The sequence below is a fragment of the Akebia trifoliata genome, chromosome 15, assembly GCF_017979445.1.
Source record: "Akebia trifoliata isolate Shusen 1 chromosome 15, ASM1797944v1, whole genome shotgun sequence".
Lineage (NCBI taxonomy): Eukaryota > Viridiplantae > Streptophyta > Magnoliopsida > Ranunculales > Lardizabalaceae > Akebia > Akebia trifoliata.
Genome location: NC_141389.1, coordinates 26,362,966 through 26,385,392, shown reverse-complemented (window position 1 = coordinate 26,385,392; position 22,427 = coordinate 26,362,966). Strand labels below are relative to the sequence as shown.

At 34.3% G+C, this 22,427-nt stretch overlaps 4 protein-coding genes across 4 annotated transcripts; all 4 read left to right on the top strand.

The window, feature by feature from the left end:
- The first annotated feature begins 2,111 nt into the window (after positions 1-2,111).
- Positions 2,112-7,104, top strand: LOC147384866 (syntaxin-52-like). The gene is made up of 6 exons (XM_086426419.1): positions 2,112-2,332; positions 4,486-4,708; positions 6,084-6,289; positions 6,385-6,485; positions 6,590-6,634; positions 6,784-7,104. The coding sequence occupies exons 2-6, from the start codon at positions 4,491-4,493 to the stop codon at positions 6,844-6,846; spliced, it is 633 nt and encodes a 210-aa protein (XP_086282545.1). The 5' UTR covers positions 2,112-2,332; positions 4,486-4,490; the 3' UTR covers positions 6,847-7,104.
- A 131-nt stretch (positions 7,105-7,235) lies between these two features.
- On the top strand, positions 7,236-9,437 carry LOC147384865 (protein CHUP1, chloroplastic-like). Its single transcript, XM_086426418.1, has 2 exons — positions 7,236-8,845; positions 8,938-9,437. The coding sequence occupies exons 1-2, from the start codon at positions 7,937-7,939 to the stop codon at positions 9,334-9,336; spliced, it is 1,308 nt and encodes a 435-aa protein (XP_086282544.1). The 5' UTR covers positions 7,236-7,936; the 3' UTR covers positions 9,337-9,437.
- A 4,665-nt stretch (positions 9,438-14,102) lies between these two features.
- On the top strand, positions 14,103-19,260 carry LOC147384864 (syntaxin-52-like). Its single transcript, XM_086425888.1, has 6 exons — positions 14,103-14,367; positions 16,567-16,789; positions 18,201-18,406; positions 18,502-18,602; positions 18,707-18,751; positions 18,901-19,260. Exons 2-6 carry the CDS (start codon positions 16,572-16,574, stop codon positions 19,030-19,032), a joined length of 702 nt encoding a protein of 233 aa, XP_086282014.1. The 5' UTR covers positions 14,103-14,367; positions 16,567-16,571; the 3' UTR covers positions 19,033-19,260.
- Positions 19,261-20,048: 788 nt separating this feature from the next.
- Positions 20,049-21,721, top strand: LOC147384863 (protein CHUP1, chloroplastic-like). The gene is made up of 2 exons (XM_086424988.1): positions 20,049-20,948; positions 21,039-21,721. Exons 1-2 carry the CDS (start codon positions 20,049-20,051, stop codon positions 21,435-21,437), a joined length of 1,299 nt encoding a protein of 432 aa, XP_086281114.1. The 3' UTR covers positions 21,438-21,721.
- The last annotated feature ends 706 nt before the right edge of the window (positions 21,722-22,427 follow it).

The window sequence follows — 22,427 nt, the reverse complement described above, 5'->3', positions numbered from 1 at the left end:
GTAAAATGCATCTATGGACATGCCCGCCACCACGTTAAGGTGTCCCCCTGCTGAGGTTACTCCAGCATGACTCAAAAAAGAATCCTAAAATAACACGAAAAAACTAATTGAAAATGATTATTTAAAAAAATGAATATCTAATTAAGTAATCCTACTTAATTAGGATAAGGATGGATTTGAAAATATTTAAAGGTCGTGATCATCAAGAAAGCATATCCAAGATACACCAAAAGATATCCTATCCATGTAAATCTTGTTTATTTCACAAATATAGAAACAAAAAACTTGTTTTGCCTAATCCATAGGAGGATTAGTGAAACTGAAAACCTGGGAAAGAAGTTTCCCACCAAAATACCAAGATTCCTTTTTCTCACATTCAACAAACTTCTTTTTTAACAGAAAAAAAAATGATTTTATTTCTATTCTCATGTTTAGTCGCCCTCAAAATCAAACTCATCTCTATATCTCTCTCTCTCTCTCTCTTTCTCTTTTTGTATGTCTGTGCAGAGAATTATTAGTTTGTGGGCTTTTGTGTTCTTGATATTGAGATCATAAAAAGGGTAAAAATTAAATATCTTTGCATTTTTCTTGATGGTTTAACTTTGAAATTCTGATTTAATAATATAATTTAAATATTTAAAAAGTATTTTGAAAAAAAAATCAAAACTTCATCATTAAATCATCAAGAAAATGCAATGTTGATGTTCAAGGGATAAATAATATTACATAATAATTATTAATAATAGAATGAATTAATATTTAACGACAATATATGAATATGATTCACTTTTGCATAGCATAGAACAACATTATTATTATTGACAAATGGACAATCTCTCAAGAGTCTTTTATCAAAAAGACCCATTTTTTTGTTGAAATTATTGGTGGAACCATGCTTTTGGAACTAATTATCAAAACTGTCAAAAACCCATTTTCTTATTTTATTTATTTATTTTTTCAAACTCCACATACAATATTCCTTTTTTTTCTTCCAAATTCTTTCAAATACTCTGATTTTTCAAAGAAAATAGTTATTTAATTAAATTTACCTTTATACCCTTATTTTCAAAAGAGTTGTCTTGGAATGATCTCAAGCTGGAACCTCATATCACACTTCTTAACATGAAAGTGGATAGGAGTCATAGATGCTTTTTCACTCGTATTTCGATGAAAAGTATCTATGATTCTCATACACATTCACGTCAAGAAGTGCGATATGAGATTCGAGACCGAGGTCACTTCAGCATTATTCTTTTCAAAGTATAACTCGTACATAAAATATCCATTATGTAAAATTTAGTAAATACAAAAATGGCTATAAAATAAATAGCTTACTAAAGGCCTTGAGATGCGTAAAACAAGAACTTGAGATTTGTTAAGAATATCAAGAACTTGATTTACGAATCTCGAAATCTTCTTGACTATGGATAAGACTTAGGAAGGCTTTTTATTTTTTCCCATTATTATGTCTGGGTCAGTAATTTCACTCTCACACATGGCCATGGTTTTTAAAGTCATCCAAGACCGAGATGTATTGCCCGAGTTAACTCGGTATTGGAGTCCAATGAGACCAACTCACAAAGTGTTATGAGACAACAGCGTATCGTGAGATAAGTGAATTGTCTCGAACAATATTTTCGATTATCTCGGGTGATACAAACGAGACAATGCAGTAATGATTTAACTCGCGAGTTAAATGAGATGTATCGGACGAGATTTTCAAAATCTTGTCCGAGTTAATCGATATAAACGAGTTAAAATCTTAACCCTCAATTCTTTCACTCCCAAATCGACTTTTTTTAATTTTATATTTTTTTAGATTCATTTTTTTCTAGGAATTATTTTTGAATTTTTTCAAAACTTTTCAGATTTTTTAAATGGTTAAAAACCATTATCTCAATGTTGAATGAGATGAGACGTAGCATCTGAGTCAACTCGATATCCAAGCTGAACGAGACGAGACGTAATACCAAGTTTAAAAACCATGCACATGGCTGTTTTGGTATTTTCCTAGATAGGTAATAGTGCCGTTAAGTAACACGAGTATCGCGCGTGCATTTCCCGCCTCATGTAACCTACCGTGTACGGCGGTAATGTTAACACACGCTTAGGTGTATTTTCTGGAACAAAACACGCCGTGTTTGGATAGAGAACTGTATATACTTTAATAATTTTCTCAGATGGACGAGGAGGGGCGAACAAACTCTGCCGATCTCATTTGTCGCCACCGCGTGTCGCCTACTCTCTCTCTCTCTTATTAAAGAGGGCGAAACGATTACCTTATCGACTTGATTGATCCCCTTTTATCCCTCAATCTTGATTCCATAAGGAGGTAAAATTATCAGATTATCTTTTATTATTGAATTTAATATCAATTTGATCTGATGAAGAATTGCGATCTTTGATTACTACATTACAAGATTGATTTAGGGTTTTTTCTCTTTTTTGTTTTGGTGGATTGGGTTGGTTAATTGAGATTCTTGTTTCATTTTTAGGGTTTTTAATTTAGGGTATTTTCTGATTGGATTCATTAGATGTTATTCTTTGTGAATTGTTACAATTCTTTGCTTCAATTACCAAAAATGTGGTTCTAAGTTACAATTACTTGTTATGTAAGTAATTGGAGAAATTTTTTGTTACATTGGCAGAGAATTATTTGGAATTTAGTGTAGCCTAAAGTTTTTAAATTTTTTTTCTGTTGTCTCCTGGTTGAGAGCTGATTGTGATTATTATACATTTTGTATGTAATTTGTGTGATTTTTTTGTTGGAATCAGAGTTTCTCTATTTCAGAATTCAATCATGAAAAATTAATGTCAGTCGAAAATGGCCACAAAAGCTTTTTCAATGCTATTTTTACTAGGGTTTGGGACTTAAAGGCTAAAATTAAAGAGTATTTGATTAAGTTTTATAGAGACTTGACAAGTGCACGTGTAGAGATAAGACCGTGGTTAAGATTGATGGCGAGAAGATAACTTAGAGTGATTATTTTGGCTATCTTGTTTAGATTTCCATAATGAGGGAACGGTTGAGGAAGGTTGCCCATACAATTAGAACTAAGTGGCTAAATTGGAGATGTGCTTTCTTAATGCTTGACTAACACCCATTGTTTATGCTCTTGGCAAATATCATTGTACGATTATCGATCAAAAAAGAAATAAATATTATTGTATGACAAGAACACCGATGCTATTGAAGAAGAATGTTGAGCAATCAAGAAACATTATGTTCGACTTTGCGTAAGTGAGATGAGGATGTTGAGATGGATTAGTGGAAATACTAGGAAAGATAACATTGGGTTTGAATGCATCCGAGGGAATTATGAATAGGCCCACTAGGTGATAAAATGTTATAGAATTAATTGGGATAGTTTGCTTATTTACAACAACAAAGATAGACTATGAAATCTTTGAAAATGAGATATTTACATGTTGAAAGGTCTAGGAAGGGACATGGGGGAAGGCTTAGAAGAACATGGATTCCAGATTTGAGGTAATATGAAAATGTCCAAATACATATGGCTCTAGATAGTACCTCAATTGCACGAGGAACGGCATTAATGATGTTAGTTTAGATATGTTATATTATGACACAGTAACATATTATATTATGAGAACTGTTGTGCTAATTATATGTTATCCCATTTGTTCTCAGGTTCTGGCTGTTGTGCTTTTCCTCTAGCCTTGAAGTTTTTACAAATAATTTTTTTTTCATTTACCATCTGATAAATGGAAGATTCATCTTAGATTTTTATCCATGTATGACTTCAATATGGAGTATTCTTGGTTCCTTTGACCATCTTCTTTAAAATGTGGAACAAGGGGGTATCTAGAAATTATCCAAATACAATTATACGGGAAGTAATTGCTTTGTATGCTTAGATATGAATAAGAAAATTAATTTTCTTTATTTAGAGATCCTATTAGTATAAACATATGGTTAAACATGTGATAATATAAAGTTGATTTAATTCACAAGTTCTGTGTCTATGCTGGTAGGATAGTGGCAATAGCTGGGGATAGAGCGAAGGGGATATTTGGGGTAGGATAGAGATGTTGGGGCTTTGTTGGGGTGGGGACCTTGAGTAAAACTGTTTCACAATTAAGGTTTTTACAGGACAATTGAAAGGATATTTAACCTTGCAACTATTTTAAGAAATTTTTAGGGTCTGAGAACCATACAGAGCAGCAGATTGATGTGAAAGACATCCTATAGGTGTCACTTAATAAAAATGTCATTTCTGCATGTGCATGAATACTGTCTATTCCTACTTGAAATTATACATCTTGTGAGCCATGTTTTTTCCTCAGTTCCATATCTATCGGCGATCTTTTTATCACATGTGAATTGTTCTTTTTTATATTATTTTTCTTTTATATTTCTTTCATGATATTATGGTTAATGTTCAAATGCATCCAAGCTGATCATTTATAATTAATGTATGCCAAAACTTTCTAATTATATTATTATATTTGGTTAATTTGCAGCTGCCATGGCTCGTTCTTCCGACTCATGGATGACGGAATTCAATGAAGCTAACAAGCTTGCTGATGATATCAGTGCCATGATTTCTGAAAGGGGTTCCTTGCCTTCGTCTGGACCAGATACTCAACGTCATTTATCTGCAATTCGAAGGAAGATTACCATATTAGGGACCAGACTTGATAGCTTGCAGTCTCTTTTGTCAAAGCTTCCTAGTAAGCAGCCACTGTAAGAGCGTAAACTTGAGTTTTATTAGTTCATTTAAGATTTCATAATTTAATAATATTCCAATTTTATCTATGATACAATCACTGGGTTACTTTACTGGAAGCAACTTCAACTAAAACATTTGAAGTTCAAGTCATGGTATGCACATCAATATCAGCTATTTTATCTATGGTTAGTTCCTTGTAGATTCTCATTGGATTCTAATTGTGTTGGTAATGTTTTTCTAACTATATTGGGTATTATCTTCTGTTTTGTTGCTGTATGGAAAGGTGAGGTGATGATATAAACAGTTCTATTCTATGGCATTCCTGTTTTCTCTTAAGATGTTTGGTGAACTTCAAGTGTTGACGTACTTAGCAGAAGTTTTTCTGGAACAAAAATTGCCAGCTCAAAAAGCTAGGCCTTTTCCTATATATTCCCTTTTTCAATGCATATGGGTCCCACCTCCCAAGCCTATTGATGAGGGCTCCAGATGTGCACACCAGGAATTTTGCTTGCTATGAGCCGGACAATGGTGATTCAAATTATAATTGGTTTGCACCACGGATCAGTCTTGAATTTAAATTCTTAAATTCAAGGAGAGGTCCCGTGTTGTATATTACAAGATGTAGTGTTGATTGATGAAACTAGAGAGGAGCTGAATACTAAACTAAAATTTAGGCGTAACTAGTTAAGGTTTTTAAGATAAGTAGGACTGAAATAGAATATATGCAATGTAACTCTTTAGTAAGGGAAATCTTAGGGATAATTGAGGTTGATAGGCTGGTCATAAGCCAAAGAGAGTACTTCCATTATTTCTGTTCAATTATCCACAATGATGGAGAGATTAATGAGTTTGTGACCCCTATAATTAGTGCGTGATAGATAAAGTGGGGGAGTGCTTTTGTTGTTTTATGATGTTGATATGTACCAACCAATTAAACCAAAAGGAAAAGTTAACAAGACAACAATTAGACCGGCCATGCTTTATGTTTGGCAGTCAAGAAACACATCCATGGAATGAGAGTAACAGAAATGAGACTGTTGAGATGGATGGGTGGCTCCAATAAGAACTAAAACGAAGAAAATTCGTGATGACCAATAATACCAGCAGTAAGGACTGCCTTATTTGCAAGTCGAGCCATGGATTTAAAAGGGCAGAGGGAGGCCGAAAACAACATAGTAAGAAAAGATAGAAAGATATATTCTCTGACTGAAGATATGGCCCAACATTTCTTGAGAGGGCTATAAACGTCCTACTTGGTTTGTTTTGTTAATAGTCTCTTAGTCTAAACTTTGTACCTGTACACCCATGTTTACTATGGAAAGTTACTCGTAGGACCTTTATGATCCTTTCCAGAAGTTTAGATATGCCGTTTTTCATTGTAATATGCAGAACAGAGAAGGAGAAGCATCGACGACAGGACATGATTGCAAATTTGAGATCGAAAGCCAACCAAATGGCCTCCACTCTGAACATGTCCAACTTTGGCAATAGAAACAGCTTGCTTGGACAAGATATTAAGCCGGCTGATGTCATGAGTAGAACAACCGGATTGGACAACTCTGGTCTTGTTGCTTTTCAACGACAAGTTATGAAAGGCATGTGCTTTATCGTGATTTTAAAGAAAATTGCCTTCTTTTTATTTTCCTACTTGTTTAGGCTTTCCTGATGTGTGTGTCTATATAAGAAACAGAACAAGATGAGGACCTTGAGAAATTGGAGGAGACGGTATTAAGTACAAAACATATTGCATTGGCTGTCAATGCGGAACTCAATCTGCATGCTAGACTCATTGTATGACTTCCATTGGCTTGTCTTGTGGTTCTTCTTCTTTATTTCCTTGTTTCGGAAATCTATACTGCACTCCTGAATTTTACGTTGCTACCCTCACCATGCAGGATTCCTTGGACCAACATCTGGACTCAACAGACTCCCGATTACAGGTTACTCATACTATTTTTTTTAAGGACACATCTATGATCCCTTAATTAATTGAAAGAAATTAAAATTGTAGTTTGATACAATCTTACAACGTACGATTTTACGAGTTATATTATATTAAAATATTTTTGTTGTTATGATGTGGATGCAGAGGGTTCACAAGAGATTGGTGATTCTGAACAAGCGCACCAAGGGTGGTTGCTCCTGCATGTGATTCTCGCTCTTGTTGCTTGGTCTCTGATCAAATACTTGTGATACCAAATAATTTGTAAGTGCTACTGTCATCTCCTCATCTCCCTTGTGTTTGTGTGGCCAACTGGCCATTTTATTGTCATGCTAGCAGCATCATCTTTTGATTGGTTTCCTTGCATTTTCATTTGGCTTTGTCCATGCAATGTTCACGTCACGCGTCACCAAGAAACTGTGTAAATGGCAAATAATAAATGTAGAGAAGTAAGATATGTTTTCTTTCCTTTTACTTATTTATTTTTTGTAATTCTATTTGTTAAGATTTTGATGTTTGGTGAAGGATATTTGACTTCACTTTTTTTTTTACATGGGTTTGTCGGATCCACTTGGACATGAGTTGAAGCCTGATTTTTCCCAAGAAATTTCTATAAATCACTTTCGGTAGGGTTAGAAGTTTCAGGATTTTCTGATTTCTTAGAGGGAGTAAGCTCCTCGGTATCGCCCAAGCCTAAATCCAACCCTAAACATTAATCAGGCATGGCTTCATTCAACTTACTGATTTCACTAAAGTTATTTTTACTTACCGAGTGGGAAAGAATTTTACAAAGTTGCTGACTAACTTGGTAAAATCTGAGTGTTGATACCATAAACCTGGGTTCAAAATCCACCCTCACGGGAACAAAAATAATATAAAAAAAGACTTCGTTAATTGGAAAAATTAGATTACTTCCAAGATTTAAAACACTAAATCGATTTTTGTTCGATCAATGTAATCAGTTTACGATTGACTCGGCCGGTTAAAGGGACTGGGCAGCTGCAGAGTGAATCCCAAAATCCTGTTTTTGACACCATGGTTTAAAGGGAAGAAAAAAAAAAGAATCAAATTCCCACCACCATAGAGAGTGGGAAAGAATAAAAAGCGTAGGGGCCATGGAGTAGGCAAAAAGCAACGTGAGCACTTTTCTCTAACAAAGGAAAGCCGAAGATAAAGATAACACAAAGATTTCAATTCTCCTTGGCTTTATATTATTGAATTAATTTAATAATCTCAACTTTTTATTAGTGAATTGTTGTTCATCCAAACAACCCAAACTGCAAAAAAACAAATCCTCCATATGGAGAACAATGGAAGGAAAGCAGAGCTGATGAAGCCCATCCTTCTCAAAGCTGGTATTCCTTTAGCTCTTTCTTTAACTGGTTTCATTTATTCTATGATCACAACTAGAAGAAAGTCACATAATAAAAGTACACCACCAGAAGATCAAGTCTGTCTCATCGAAACTGGTTCTCAAGAAGAGTTTGATGATCTAGAGAGCTCTCATGATCTCAATTCGATATCTCTACCTTGTAAAGAAGACACTGATTCTCAAGAAGAGTTTGATGATCAAGAGAGCTCTCATGATCTCAATTCGACATCTCTACCTTGTAAAGAAGACGAAGAGGAAGAAGGACGTACCCAAATCACAGATTCATTAGTAAGTTTGAGAATTCAAGAGAGACCCAATTTAGAAGAAGAGATATTAGGCCTAAAGAGCAAGGTAAGTGCTTTTCAAGACAAGGAACGGGAGCTTGAGGCACGGGTTCTTCGTTGTTGTGTCTTGAAAGAGCGGGAATTGGCTCTTAGTGAGCTTCAAAACATGTTAGAATTTGAAATAGCGCATGTCGAATTCTTGGGTTTGACTGTTGAGTCCATGGAAACTATGGTAGTTGAATACTTAAGAGTTGTAGAGAAACTTGAGGTTGAGATATTTGAGAATGGGGTTCTCCAAGAGAAGGTAAATAAGCTTTTGAAAAAAAACAAAGAGCGTTCTCGTGTTCTTTGTCGCCAAACATTGATGTTGCGAGCTATAGAAGCTGAGATTTCAAGAATTAACGAAGAGAAGGAAAGGAGGGAACAAATGATGAAGGAATTAGAGAAAGAAATTGTGGAACTTAAAGGTGTTGTAAATCAATTGGAGGAAGAGAAGAGAGAATTAGTTGAGAAACTAGAGTTGGGAGAAACCTCTGCTTCAATGACATCAAAGGTTTAAATCTTTATTAAAAAAAAAAATCTAAGGGTCCTCTTAAGTAGACCATAATTGACATCCAATGCTGATTTGAGATTTTAATTTTGCAGATTGAAGTTGAAGAGACGACAATGGAGGATAGGGCTGCCGAGGTCAAGGAATTGGTTTATTTACGATGGATCAACGCGTGCTTAAGACATGAGGTATTGAAGTACAAAGAACAAGAAAGACATGATGAAGAGGTACAAAAGGGAGATCAAGTAGAACTAGAATATGAAGTGAAAGATGAAAAGAGAGATCACAACGTAGAATACGATTCAGATAGTTCGTCAACTGTTACCGATCATGGTGACTCTTGTATGGCCATAAGGACTATTAGCCATAAAAAACCAAAATTACTTCAAAAGCTGAGAAAATGGGTGAAAGAAAAGGAGAATCATCAACATAATTGTGTCAGTAGGCGATCTGTTTCAGATGATGTAGTCGAAGAATATCTCACTACCAAGTAACTCTTGTTTAGTGCATAAGCTTGTAAAAATTTTCAACCTTTGAACTTCCTTTCAGTTTCTCTACTTTGAACAAATTATACAGACCATTAGCTTTAGCTGAAGTTTTTTTTTTTTTTTAAAGGGTCAGAGAGTTGGGTTTAGTTGTGATCGAACTCGAATTACATTAGTTGCATTGGAACTGAATTAGGACTGAATCCCATTTGTAATTAATGTACAATTGTTCTTTTTAGCGTAGTAAATAAGAACAAAATGGATTCTATGAGAGACTCGAGTAGAACATAAGCATGAGTTCAACCAAAATATTGTAAAGTTTGCTACCTTCGAACTTTCTTTTAGTTTTTTCTAGTTTGAACAAATTATAGACCATCAGCTTTAGCTGAAGTTTCTTATTTATTTGAAGGGGTAAGATAGATGGGTTGAGTTATAGGTAACTTATTGTTGGGTGGAGCACAGTTTTATTAGAAAATAAATCAAATACAGAATTGAATGAGAAGGTAAGTCAAATCCAAATTAAATATTAGGAAAAAAAGAATTAAGAAATAGAGAAAATTAAAAAGAACTTATCGATTTATAGAAATAAATTGAGATCAAGGTTACATGTTGAACGTGATCTCCTTAAGATAGATTTTGCCCCTTCTTCTCTAGTGCCAATGGTTCATAGGCGACGCCTCCCAGAATACAATGATCTGAAATGGAAAGGTAGCACTCTATTCTTTGTTAATGGCGAATCCAAAAATATTTTGTACTCTTCTTAAAAAGCAAAAAAGGGTTTGAATTTTCACCCAAAGGACAGCACTAGAGGGTTTTCTAATTCACCCTTTAATATCTTAACGAACTCGAACTTCAGTCACGTTTGAGCTTAATTAAGATTGAACTCATTTGTAATTATTGCATTGTCTTTTTAGCAAAAAGTAAAATAAAAATACAGGGGATGCTTTTTTTTTTTTTTTTCTTTTTTCTTTTGGGGGATTGTTTAATAAATCAATATCTTTAACATAATTACACATGTCACCTTGAGATACATGCTATAAAAGTTAGAGTCAGGAGTCGGCATTGAGTTACAACTCTCTCTAGAGTCGAACCACAAGCCACTCTAGATGATTGTAAAATAATACCACCAATCCTGTGGTAGTTATAGAATTGTGTAAAATTATTGGCATGGTAGGGGGCTAAAATCATGGGACAGTGACTATGAGAAGTAATGGGCTAATTGCTTTAAAACTTATAATAATGGGGAAATGGGTCAGAAAGATAGGGCATCAGAGTGTTTTCTTAAGTGCACCTCTGATGCTCAAAGAACTCAGATCACGGTGAATCTCGAGGCATATTACATATTTTGGCCTTCCACAAATTCTATAAATAAATAAATAAAAACCAGTAAAACATAGGAATCTTTGAGTTTTATATGAATTTGACATGTTTTTGGACGAAATTTTTTCATTTACAAAGATGATGATGGTTCTAAAATTTATTAATGGTTCTGCTTAATTTGTATTATAGAGGAGGCAAAGCAGAGGATCTTGGGATGGAAGAAGATTTATTGGCAAGAAAGAACAATGACCCTAGGTACTAAAGATACCTTTCATTGCTTGGAAGAAAATTTTGGAATCTGCCATTTAGAAATTTCATGATCCAAGACATTTCAATGGTTTAGTCCCATTATTCTAATCTCAAAACTGAATGGCAAACTAAAAATAAATAAATAAATAAAGGATTAGATATATCCTTATTATACAGGTAAATATATGTAACATACATATGTCAGGGTACGGCCATTTTCCCATTCTGTTCCCAATTGTACGACATGGGATCCATGTGTTGCTTCGGGTGTTACGCATGCATGGCTCTTAAGGGGAATAAATATAAAGGAGATGTGAGTATAAGATTTTGATTGATTCATATATATAGAACTGTGAATCTGACTTAAGCATTGAATAATGTTTGACAAATATCACATCAATGCATAAAAGAGAAGAAGACTAGTTTGACTAGACTTGAAGTACTAGTGACCCAGCTTCATCATTCAAAGGTAAGGCCCTAATGGCATGCAATGGTGGGGATCTACACTAGTTGTGAAAGAAATAAAGGCTTAATAGAAAAGTCTAGTGATTCATAGAATCTTGATTTATTAATCACATGAAGCCTAATGTGGGTAGTTTTGTAAATTAGGAATGCCTTCAATATAAGTGGGTTCATGCGATTGGTTGATCCGGAGTTATGTGAAAACCTAATTGACTCTTCTATAAGCAAAAAAAAACTCGGCCTAATATGATTGGCCTCAGCTTTCAATACTCCCTTTTGAAAATTTCTTAAAGTCTTCATCCTCATGATTATCCATGGACCGGGCTTGAGTACTACACTTAGGTGTTGTTTGTTAAACTGAAAAAAATAAGTGCTGAATAGCATTAAGCGCTGAATTTAAGTATTGAAAAAGTTGTTTGTTTAGATGCTGAATCATGTTTGTTACACATTGCTGAAATTGATAAATTGTCTTTTTTACCCTTACAATCATATTATACATTGTTTACATGTTTCAAATGCTTATTTATTATCAAACACAATAAAATATATTATTTCTTATAAAATTAAAATACAATTTATTTATAAATAATAAATAATACTCAAATCTTTAATTTATAAATAATAATTTCTATTTATAAAAATCCACAAATTTCAAATTAAAAATAATAATGTCATACAAGTCACCAAAATTTGAAATCAACTTTAAAAGAACTTAATTTTGGATGAATAATTTTCGATGGAAATGAAGGATATGTAATTATAAAAGCACCCTATGAATTAATAAGGGCAATCCACACTATAGCCATTTTTTGTTTTGTTTTATATGGGTTAAAGTTTCTGGAATGGGAAAATTTTTAGTGAGGATAATCTATATGGTCTAGAGATCATCCTCACCAAAAATCAGTCTATTTTGAAACTTCTAACTCATTAAAAATAGTTTTCAAAAAAAAAAAAAAAAATGGACAATTTACGGTTCTTGAACTTGTTTTGATAGGGTTAGAAGTTTCAAGACATGCTAATTTTTTGTGACGATGATCTCCTCATTGTAGAGATCATCCTCACCAAAAATCAACTCATTCCAAAACTTTTAACCTATATAAGATAAAATAATTTAGCTATGGTGTGGATTTATTAATTTGTGGGGTGTTTAAATACTTATCCATGGGATATAAGATGTAATATCCTTTTAAGAATAAGGGCATACTTGTCCGTGTTGAAAAAAGCGAAGTGCTTACCGCTTTAGCACTTTTTTTCAACATCAAAATAGTGCTGAATTTTTTTCACTTATTTTCAGCAATAAATACACGTAAACAAACGCGCTATTTTGACAAAAGTGCTGAATTTAATTTTTTTCAGCAATAAGCACTGAAAAATAGCGCAAACAAATATCACCTTAGAGTCATTCAATTAGTGGGCCATCTTGAACTTGAGTCAAGAGTCATCTCATCTTGGACAAATCAAATTGTTCAAAACCAATTTAAATACACTTGAATAAATATTATTGTACTGTTATATGCCAGATTGATAGATGCTCAGTCATAAAGTCTTCACGTTTAATATATTAAGAAAAATGGTTGATTCAGTAATTTTCATAAAATGCATGGTTGTTTAAATAATTTCCTCCAACAAATATTAAACTAGAACACAACACATGCATATATGCGAAGGGGAAACTGATTACAAATCCATTAAAAACCATTAAACCTATAACAAGAACATAGTTATTTAATTAAATTTACCTTTATACCCTTATTTTCAAAAGAGTTGTCTTGGAATGATCTCAAGCTGGAACCTCATATTACACTTCTTAACGTGAAAGTGGATAGGAATCATAGATGCTTTTTCACTCGTATTTCGATGAAAAGTATCTATGATTCTCATACACTTTCACGTCAAGAAGTGCGATATGAGATTCGAGATCGAGGTCACTTCAGCATTATTCTTTTCAAAGTATAACTCGTACATAAAATATCCATTATGTAAAATTTAGTAAATACAAAAATGGCTATAAAATAAATAACTTACTAAAAGGCCTTGAGATGCGTAAAACAAGAACTTGAGATTTGTTAAGAATATCAAGAACTTGATTTACGAATCTCGAAATCTTCTTGACTATGGATGAGACTTAGGAAGGCTTTTTATTTTTTTCCATTATTATGTCTGGGTCAGTAATTTCACTCTCACACATGGCCATGGTTTTTAAACTCATCCAAGACCGATATGTATTGCCCGAGTTAACTCGGTATTAGAGTCCAATGAGACCAACTCACAAAGTGTTATGAGACGACATCGTATTGTGAGATAAGTGAGTCGTCTCGAACGATATTTTTGAGTATCTCGGGTGATACAAATGAGATAATGCAGTAATGATTTAACTCGAGAGTTAAACGAGACATATCGAACGAGATTTTGAAAATCTCGTCCAAGTTAATCGATACAAACGAGTTAAAACCTCAACCCTCAATTTTTTTTACTATCAAATCGATTTTTTTTTAATTCTATATTTTTTTGGATTCATTTTTTTTATAGGAATTATTTCTGAATTTTTTCAAAAATTTTCAGATTTTTTAAATGGTTAAAAACCATTGTCTCAATGTCGAACGAGCTGAGACGTGTCGTCCGAGTCAACTCGGTATCAGAGCTTCATGAGATGAGACGAGACGTTATACCGAGTTTAAAAACCATGCATATTGGTAATAATGCCGTTAGGTAACACGAGTATCGCGCGTACATTTCCCGCCTCATGTAACCTACCGTGTACGGCGGTATTGTTAACACACGCTTTGGTGTATTTTCTGGAACAAAACACGCCGTGTTTGGATAGAGAACTTTATGTACTTTAATAATTTTCTCAGCTGGACGAGGAGGGGTGGACAAACTCTGCCGATCTCATTTGTCGCCACCGCGTGTCGCCTACTCTCTCTCTCTCTTTTATTAAAGAGGGCGAAACGATTACCTTATCGACTTGATTGATCCCCTTTTATCCCTCAATCTTGATTCCATAAGGAGGTAAAATTATCAGATTATCTTTTATTATTGAATTTAATATCAATTTGATCTGATGAAGAATTGCGATCTTTGATTACTACATTACAAGATTGATTTTGGGTTTTTTCTTTTTTCTGTTTTGGTGGATTGGTACAAGATTGATTTTGGGTTTTTTCTCTATTTTGTTTTGGTGGATTGGGTTGGTTAATTGAGATTCTTGTTTCATTTTTAGGGTTTTTAATTTAGGGTATTTTCTGATTGGATTCATTAGATGTTATTCTTTGTGAATTGTTACAATTCTTTGCTTCAATTACCAAAAATGTGGTTCTAAGTTACAATTACTTGTTATCTAAGTAATTGGAGAAATTTTTTGTTACATTGGCAGAGAATTATTTGGAATTTAGTGTAGCCTAAAGTCTTTAAATTGTTTTCTGTTGTTTCCTGGTTGAGAGCTGATTGTGATTATTATACATTTTGTATGTAATTTGCAGAATTTTTTTGTTGGAATCGGAGTTTCGCTATTTCGGAATTCAATCATGAAAAAATAATGTCAGTCGAAAATTGCCAAAAAAGCTTTTTCAATGCTATTTTTACTAGGGTTTTGGACTTAAAAGGCTTAAAATTAAAGAGTATTTGATAAGTTTTATAGAGACTTGACAAGTGCACGTGTAGAGATAAGGCCGTGGTTAAGATTGATGGCGAGAAGATACCTTAGAGTGATTATTTCGGCTATCTTGTTTAGATTTCCATAATGAGGGAACGGTTGAGGAAGGTTGCCCATACAATTAGAACTAAGTGGCTCAATTGGAGATGTGCTTTCTAAATGCTTGACTAACACCCATTGTTTATGCTCCGGGCAAATATTATTGTACGATTATCGATCAAAAAAGAAATAAATATTATTGTATGAAAAGAACACCGATGCTTTTGAAGAAGAATGTTGAGCAATCAAGAAACATTATGTTCGACTTTGCGAAAGTGAGATGAGGATGTTGAGATGGATTAGTGGAAATACTAGGAAAGATAACACTGAGTTTGAATGCATCCGAGGGAATTATGAATGGGCCCACTAGGTGATAAAATGTTATAGAATTAATTGGGATAGTTTGCTTATTTACAACAACAAAGATATACTATGAAATCTTTGAAAATGAGATATTTACATGTTGAAAGGTCTAGGAAGGAACATCGGGGAAGGCTTAGAAGAACATGGATTGCAGATTTGAGGTAATATGAAAATGTCCAAATACATATGGCTCTAGATAGTACCTCAATTGCACGAGGAACGGCATTAATGATGTTAGTTTAGATATGTTATATTATGACACAGTAACATATTATATTATGAGAACTGTTGTGCTAATTATATGTTATCCCATTTGTTCTCAGGTTCTGGCCGTTGTGCTTTTCCTCTAGCCTTGAAGTTTTTACAAATAATTTTTTTGTCATTTACCATCTAATAAATGGAAGATTCATCTTAGATTTTTATCCATGTATGACTTCAATATGGAGTATTCTTGGTTCCTTGGACCATCTTCTTTAAAATGTGGAACAAGGGGGTATCTAGAAATTATCCAAATACAATAATACGGGAAGTAATTGCTTTGTATGCTTAGATATGAATAAGAAAATTAATTTTCTTTATTTAGAGATCCTATTAGTATAAACATATGGTTAAACATGTGATAATATAAAGTTGATTTAATTCACAAGTTCTGTGTCTATGCTGGTAGGATAGTGGCAATAGCTGGTGATAGAGCGAAGGGGATATTTGGGGTAGGATAGAGATTTTGGGGCTTTGTTGGGGTGGGGACCTTGAGTAAAACTGTTTCACAATTAAGGTTTACAGGACAATTGAAAGGATATTTAACCTTGCAACTATTTTAAGAAATTTTTAGGGTCTGAGAACCATACAGAGCAGCAGATTGATGTGAAAGATATCCTATAGGTGTCACTCAATAAAAATGTCATTTCTGTATGTGCATGAATACTGTCTATTCCTACTTGAAATTATACATCTTGTGAGCCATGTTTTTTCCTCAGTTCCATATCTATCGGCGATCTTTTTATCACATGTGAATTGTTCTTTTTTATATTATTTTTCTTTTATATTTCTTTCATGATATTATGGTTAATGTTCAAATGCATCCAAGCTGATCATTTATAATTAATGTATGCCAAAACTTTCTAATTATATTATTATATTTGGTTAATTTGCAGCTGCCATGGCGCGTTCTTCCGACTCATGGATGACGGAATTCAATGAAGCTAACAAGCTTGCTGATGATATCAGTGCCATGATTTCTGAAAGGGGTTCCTTGCCTTCGTCTGGACCAGATACTCAACGTCATTTATCTGCAATTCGAAGGAAGATTACCATATTAGGGACCAGACTTGATAGCTTGCAGTCTCTTTTGTCAAAGCTTCCTAGTAAGCAGCCACTGTAAGAGCGTAAACTTGAGTTTTATTAGTTCATTTAAGATTGCATAATTTAATAATATTCCAATTTTATCTATGATACAATCACTGGGTTGCTTTACTGGAAGCAACTTCATCACTTCAACTAAAAGATTTGAAGTTCAAGTCATGGTATGTACATCAATATCAGCTATTTTATCTATGGTTAGTTCCTTGTAGATTCTCATTGGATTCTAATTGTGTTGGTAATGTTTTTCTAACTATATTGGGTATTATCTTCTGTTTTGTTGCTGTATGGAAAGGTGAGGTGATGATATAAACAGTTCTATTCTATGGCATTCCTGTTTTCTCTTAAGATGTTTGGTGAACTTCAAGTGTTGACGTACTTAGCAGAAGTTTTTCTGGAACAAAAATTGCCAGCTCAAAAAGCTAGGCCTTTTCCTATATATTCCCTTTTTCAATGCATATGGGTCCCACCTCCCAAGCCTATTGATGAGGGCTCCAGATGTGCACACCAGGAATTTTGCTTGCTATGAGCCGGACAATGGTGATTCAAATTATTATTGGTTTGCACCATGGATTCAAATTATAATTGGTTTGCACCACGGATCAGTCTTGAATTTAACTTCTTAAATTCAAGGAGAGGTCCCGTGTTGTATATTACAAGATGTAGTGTTGATTGATGAAACTAGAGAGGAGCTGAATACTAAACTAAAATTTAAGTGTAACTAGTTAAGGTTTTTAAGATAAGTAGGACTGAAATAGAATATATGCAATGTAACTCTTTAGTAAGGAAAATCTTAGGGATAATTGAGGTTGATAAGCTGGTCATAAGCCAAAGAGACTACTTCCATTATTTCTGTTCAATTATCCACAATGATGGAGAGATTAATGAGTTTGTGACCCCTATAATTAGTGCGTGATAGATAAAGTGGGGGAGTGCTTTTGTTGTTTTATGTAGTTGATATGTACCAACCAATTAAACCAAAAGGAAAAGTTAACAAGACAACAATTAGACCGGCCATGCTTTATGTTTGGCAGTCAAGAAACACATCCATGGAATGAGACTAACAGAAATGAGACTGTTGAGATGGATGGGTGGCTCCAATAGGAACTAAAACGAAGAAAATTCGCGATACCAATAATACCAGCAGTAAGGACTGCCTTATTTGCAAGTCGAGCCATGGATTTAATAGGGCAGAGGGAGGCCGAAAACAACATAGTAAGAAAAGATAGAAAGATATATTCTCTGACTGAAGATATGACCCAACATTTCTTGAGAGGGCTATAAACGTCCTACTTGGTTTGTTTTGTTAATAGTCTCTTAATCTAAACTTTGTACCTGTACACCCATGTTTACTATGGAAAGTTACTTGTAGGACCTATATGATCCTTTCCAGATGTTTAGATATGCCGTTTTTCATTGTAATATGCAGAACAGAGAAGGAGAAGCATCGACGACAGGACATGATTGCAAATTTGAGATCGAAAGCCAACCAAATGGCCTCCACTCTGAACATGTCCAACTTTGGCAATAGAAACAGCTTGCTTGGACAAGATATTAAGCCGGCTGATGTCATGAGTAGAACCACCGGGTTGGACAACTCTGGTCTTGTTGGTTTTCAACGACAAGTTATGAAAGGCATGTGCTTTATTGTGATTTTAAAGAAAATTGCCTTCTTTTTATTTTCCTACTTGTTTAGGCTTTCCTGATGTGTGTGTCTATATAATAAACAGAACAAGATGAGGACCTTGAGAAATTGGAGGAGACGGTATTAAGTACAAAACATATTGCATTGGCTGTCAATGAGGAACTCAATCTGCATACTAGACTCATTGTATGACTTCCATTGGCTTGTCTTGTGGTTCTTCTTCTTTATTTCCTTGTTTCGGAAATCTATACTGCACTCCTGAATTTTACGTTGCTACCCTCACCATGCAGGATTCCTTGGACCAACATGTGGACTCAACAGACTCCCGATTACAGGTTACTCATACTATTTTTTTTAATGACACATTTATGATCCCTTAATTAATTGAAAGAAATCAAAATTGTAGTTTGATACAATCTTATAACGTACGATTTTACGAGTTATATTATATTAAAATATTTTTGTTGTTATGGTGTGGATGCAGCGGGTGCACAAGAGATTGGCGATTCTGAACAAGCGCACCAAGGGTGGTTGCTCCTGCATGTGTATGATGCTAGCAGTCATTGGAATTGTGATTCTCGCTCTTGTTGCTTGGTCTCTGATCAAATACTTGTGATACCAAATAATTTGTAAGCGCTACTGTCATCTCCTCATCTCCCTTGTGTTTGTGTGGCCAACTGGCCATTTTATTGTCATGCTAGCAGCATCATCTTTTGATTGGTTTCCTTGCATTTTCATTTGGCTTTGTCCATGCAATGTTCACGTCGCGCGTCACCAAGAAACTGTGTAAATGGCAAATAATTAAATGTAGAGAAGTAAGATATGTTTTCTTTCCTTTTACTTATTTATTTTTTGTAATTCTATTTGTTAAGATTTTGATGTTTGGTGAAGGATATTTGACTTCACTTTTTTTTTTTTACATGGGTTTGTCGGATCCACTTGGACATGAGTTGAAGCCTGATTTTTCCCGAGAAATTTCTATAAATCACTTTCGGTAGGGTTAGAAGTTTCAGGATTTTCTGATTTCTTAGAGGGAGTAAGCTCCTCGGTATCACCCATGCCTAAATCCAACCCTAAACATTAATCAGGCATGGCTTCACTCAACTTACTGATTTCACTAACGTTATTTTTACTTACCGAGTGGGAAAGAATTTTACAACGATGCTGACTAACTTGGTAAAATCTGAGTGTTGATACCATAAATAATAAAAAAAGACTTCGTTAATTGGAAAAATTAGATTACTTCCAAGATTTAGAACACTTAATCGATTTTTGTTCGATCAATGTAATCAGTTTACGATTGACTTGGCTGGTTAAAGGGACTGGGCAGCTGCAGAGTCAATCCCAAAATCCTGTTTTTGACACCATGGTTTAAAGGGAAGAAAAAAAAAAGAATCAAATTCCCACCACCATAGAGAGTGGGAAAGAATAAAAAGCATAGGGGCTATAGAGTAGGCAAAAAGCAACGTGAGCACTTTTCTCTAAACAAAGGAAAGCCAAAGATAAAGATAACACAAAGATTTCAATTCACCTTGGCTTTATATTATTGAATTAATTTAATAATCTCAACTTTTTATTAGTGAATTGTTGTTCATCAAAACAACCCAAACTGCAAAAAAACAAATCCTCCATATGGAGAACAATGGAAGGAAAGCAGAGCTGATGAAGCCCATCCTTCTCAAAGCTGGTATTCCTTTAGCTCTTTCTTTAACTGGTTTCATTTATTCCATGATCACAACTAGAAGAAAGTCACATAATAAAAGTACACCACCAGAAGATCAAGTCTGTCTCATCGAAACTGGTTCTCAAGAAGAGTTTGATGATCAAGAGAGCTCTCATGATCTCAATTCAACATCTCTACCTTGTAAAGAAGACACTGATTCTCAAGAAGAGTTTGATGATCAAGAGAGCTCTCATGATCTCAATTCGACATCTCTACCTTGTAAAGAAGACGAAGAGGAAGAAGGACGTACCCAAATCACAGATTCGTTAGTAAGTTTGAGAATTCAAGAGAGATCCAATTTAGAAGAAGAGATATTAGGCCTAAAGAGCAAGGTAAGTGCTTTTCAAGACAAGGAACGGGCACGGGTTCTTCGTTGTTGTGTCTTGAAAGAGCGGGAATTGGCTCTTGGTGAGCTTCAAAACATGTTAGAATTTGAAATAGCGCATGTCGAATTCTTGGGTTTGACTGTTGAGTCCATGGAAACAATGGTAGTTGAATACTTAAGAGTTGTAGAGAAACTTGAGGTTGAGATATTTGAGAATGGGGTTCTCCAAGAGAAGGTAAATAAGCTTTTGAGAAAAAACAAAGAGCGTTCTCGTGTTCTTTGTCGACAAACATTGATGTTGCGAGCTAGAGAAGCTGAGATTTCAAGAATTAACGAAGAGAAGGAAAGGAGGGAACAAATGATGAAGGAATTAGAGAAGGAAATTGTGGAACTTAAAGGTGTTGTAAATCAACTGGAGGAAGAGAAGAGAGAATTAGTTGAGAAACTAGAGTTGGGAGAAACCTCTGCTTCATTGACATCAAAGGTTTAAATCTTTATTTTAAAAAAATCTAAGGGTCCTCTTAGGTAGACCATAATTGAAATCCAATGCTGATTTGAGATTTTAATTTTGCAGATTGAAGTCGAAGAGACTACAATGGAGGATAGGGCTGCCGAGGTCAAGGAATTGGTTTATTTACGATGGATCAACGCGTGCTTAAGGCATGAGGTATTGAAGTACAAAGAGCAACAAAAACATGATGAAGAGGTACAAAAGGGAGATCAAGTAGAACTAGAATATGAAGTAAAAGATGAAAAGAGAGATCACAACATAGAATATGATTCAGATAGTTCGTCAACTGTTACCGATCATGGTGACTCTTGTATGGCCATAAGGACTATTAGCCATAAAAAACCAAAATTACTTCAAAAGCTGAGAAAATGGGTGAAAGAAAAGGAGAATCATCAACATAATTGTGTCAGTAGGCGATCTGTTTCAGATGATGTAGTCGAAGAATATCTCACTACCAAGTAACTCTTGTTTAGTGCATAAGCCTGTAAAAATTTTCCAACCTTTGAACTTCCTTTCAGTTTCTCTACTTTGAATAAATTATATAGACCATTAGCTTTAGCTGAAGTTTCTTGTTTTTTTTTTTTTAAAGGGTCAGAGAGTTGGGTTTAGTTGTGATCGAACTCGAATTACATTAGTTGCATTCAAACTGAATTAGGACTGAATCCCATTTGTAATTAATGTACAATTGGTCTTTTTAGTGTAGTAAATAAGAACAAAATGGATTCTATGAGAGACTCGAGTAGAACATAAGCATGAGTTCAACCAAAATATTGTAAAGTTTGCTACCTTCGAACTTTCTTTTAGTTTTTTCTAGTTTGAACAAATTATAGACCATCAGCTTTAGCTGAAGTTTCTTATTTATTTGAAGGGGTAAGATAGATGGGTTGAGTTATAGGTAACTTGTTGTTGGGTGGAGCACAGTTTTATTAGAAAATAAATCAAATACAGAATTGAATGAGAAGGTAAGTCAAATCCAAATTAAATATTAGGAAAGAAAGAATTAAGAAATAGAGAAAATTAAAAAGAACTTATCGATTTATAGAAATAAATTGAGATCAAGGTTACATGTTGAACGTGATCTCCTTAATATAGATTTTGCCCCTACTCTGGTGCCAACGGTTCGTAGGTGACGCCTCCCAGAATACAATGATCTGAAATGGAAAGGTAGCACTCTATTCTTTGTTAATGGCGAACCCAAAAATATTTTGCACTCTTCTTGAAAAGCGAAAAAGGGTTTGGATTTTCACCCAAAGGACAGCACTAGAGGGTTTTCTAATTCACCCTTTAATATCTTACCGAACTCGAACTTCAGTCACGTTTGAGCTTAATTAAGATTGAACTCATTTGTAATTATTGCATTGTCTTTAGCAAAGAAAATAAAATACAGGGGATGCTCTTTTTTTTTTTTTTTTCTTCTTTTTTCTTTTGGGGGATTGTTTAATAAATCAATAT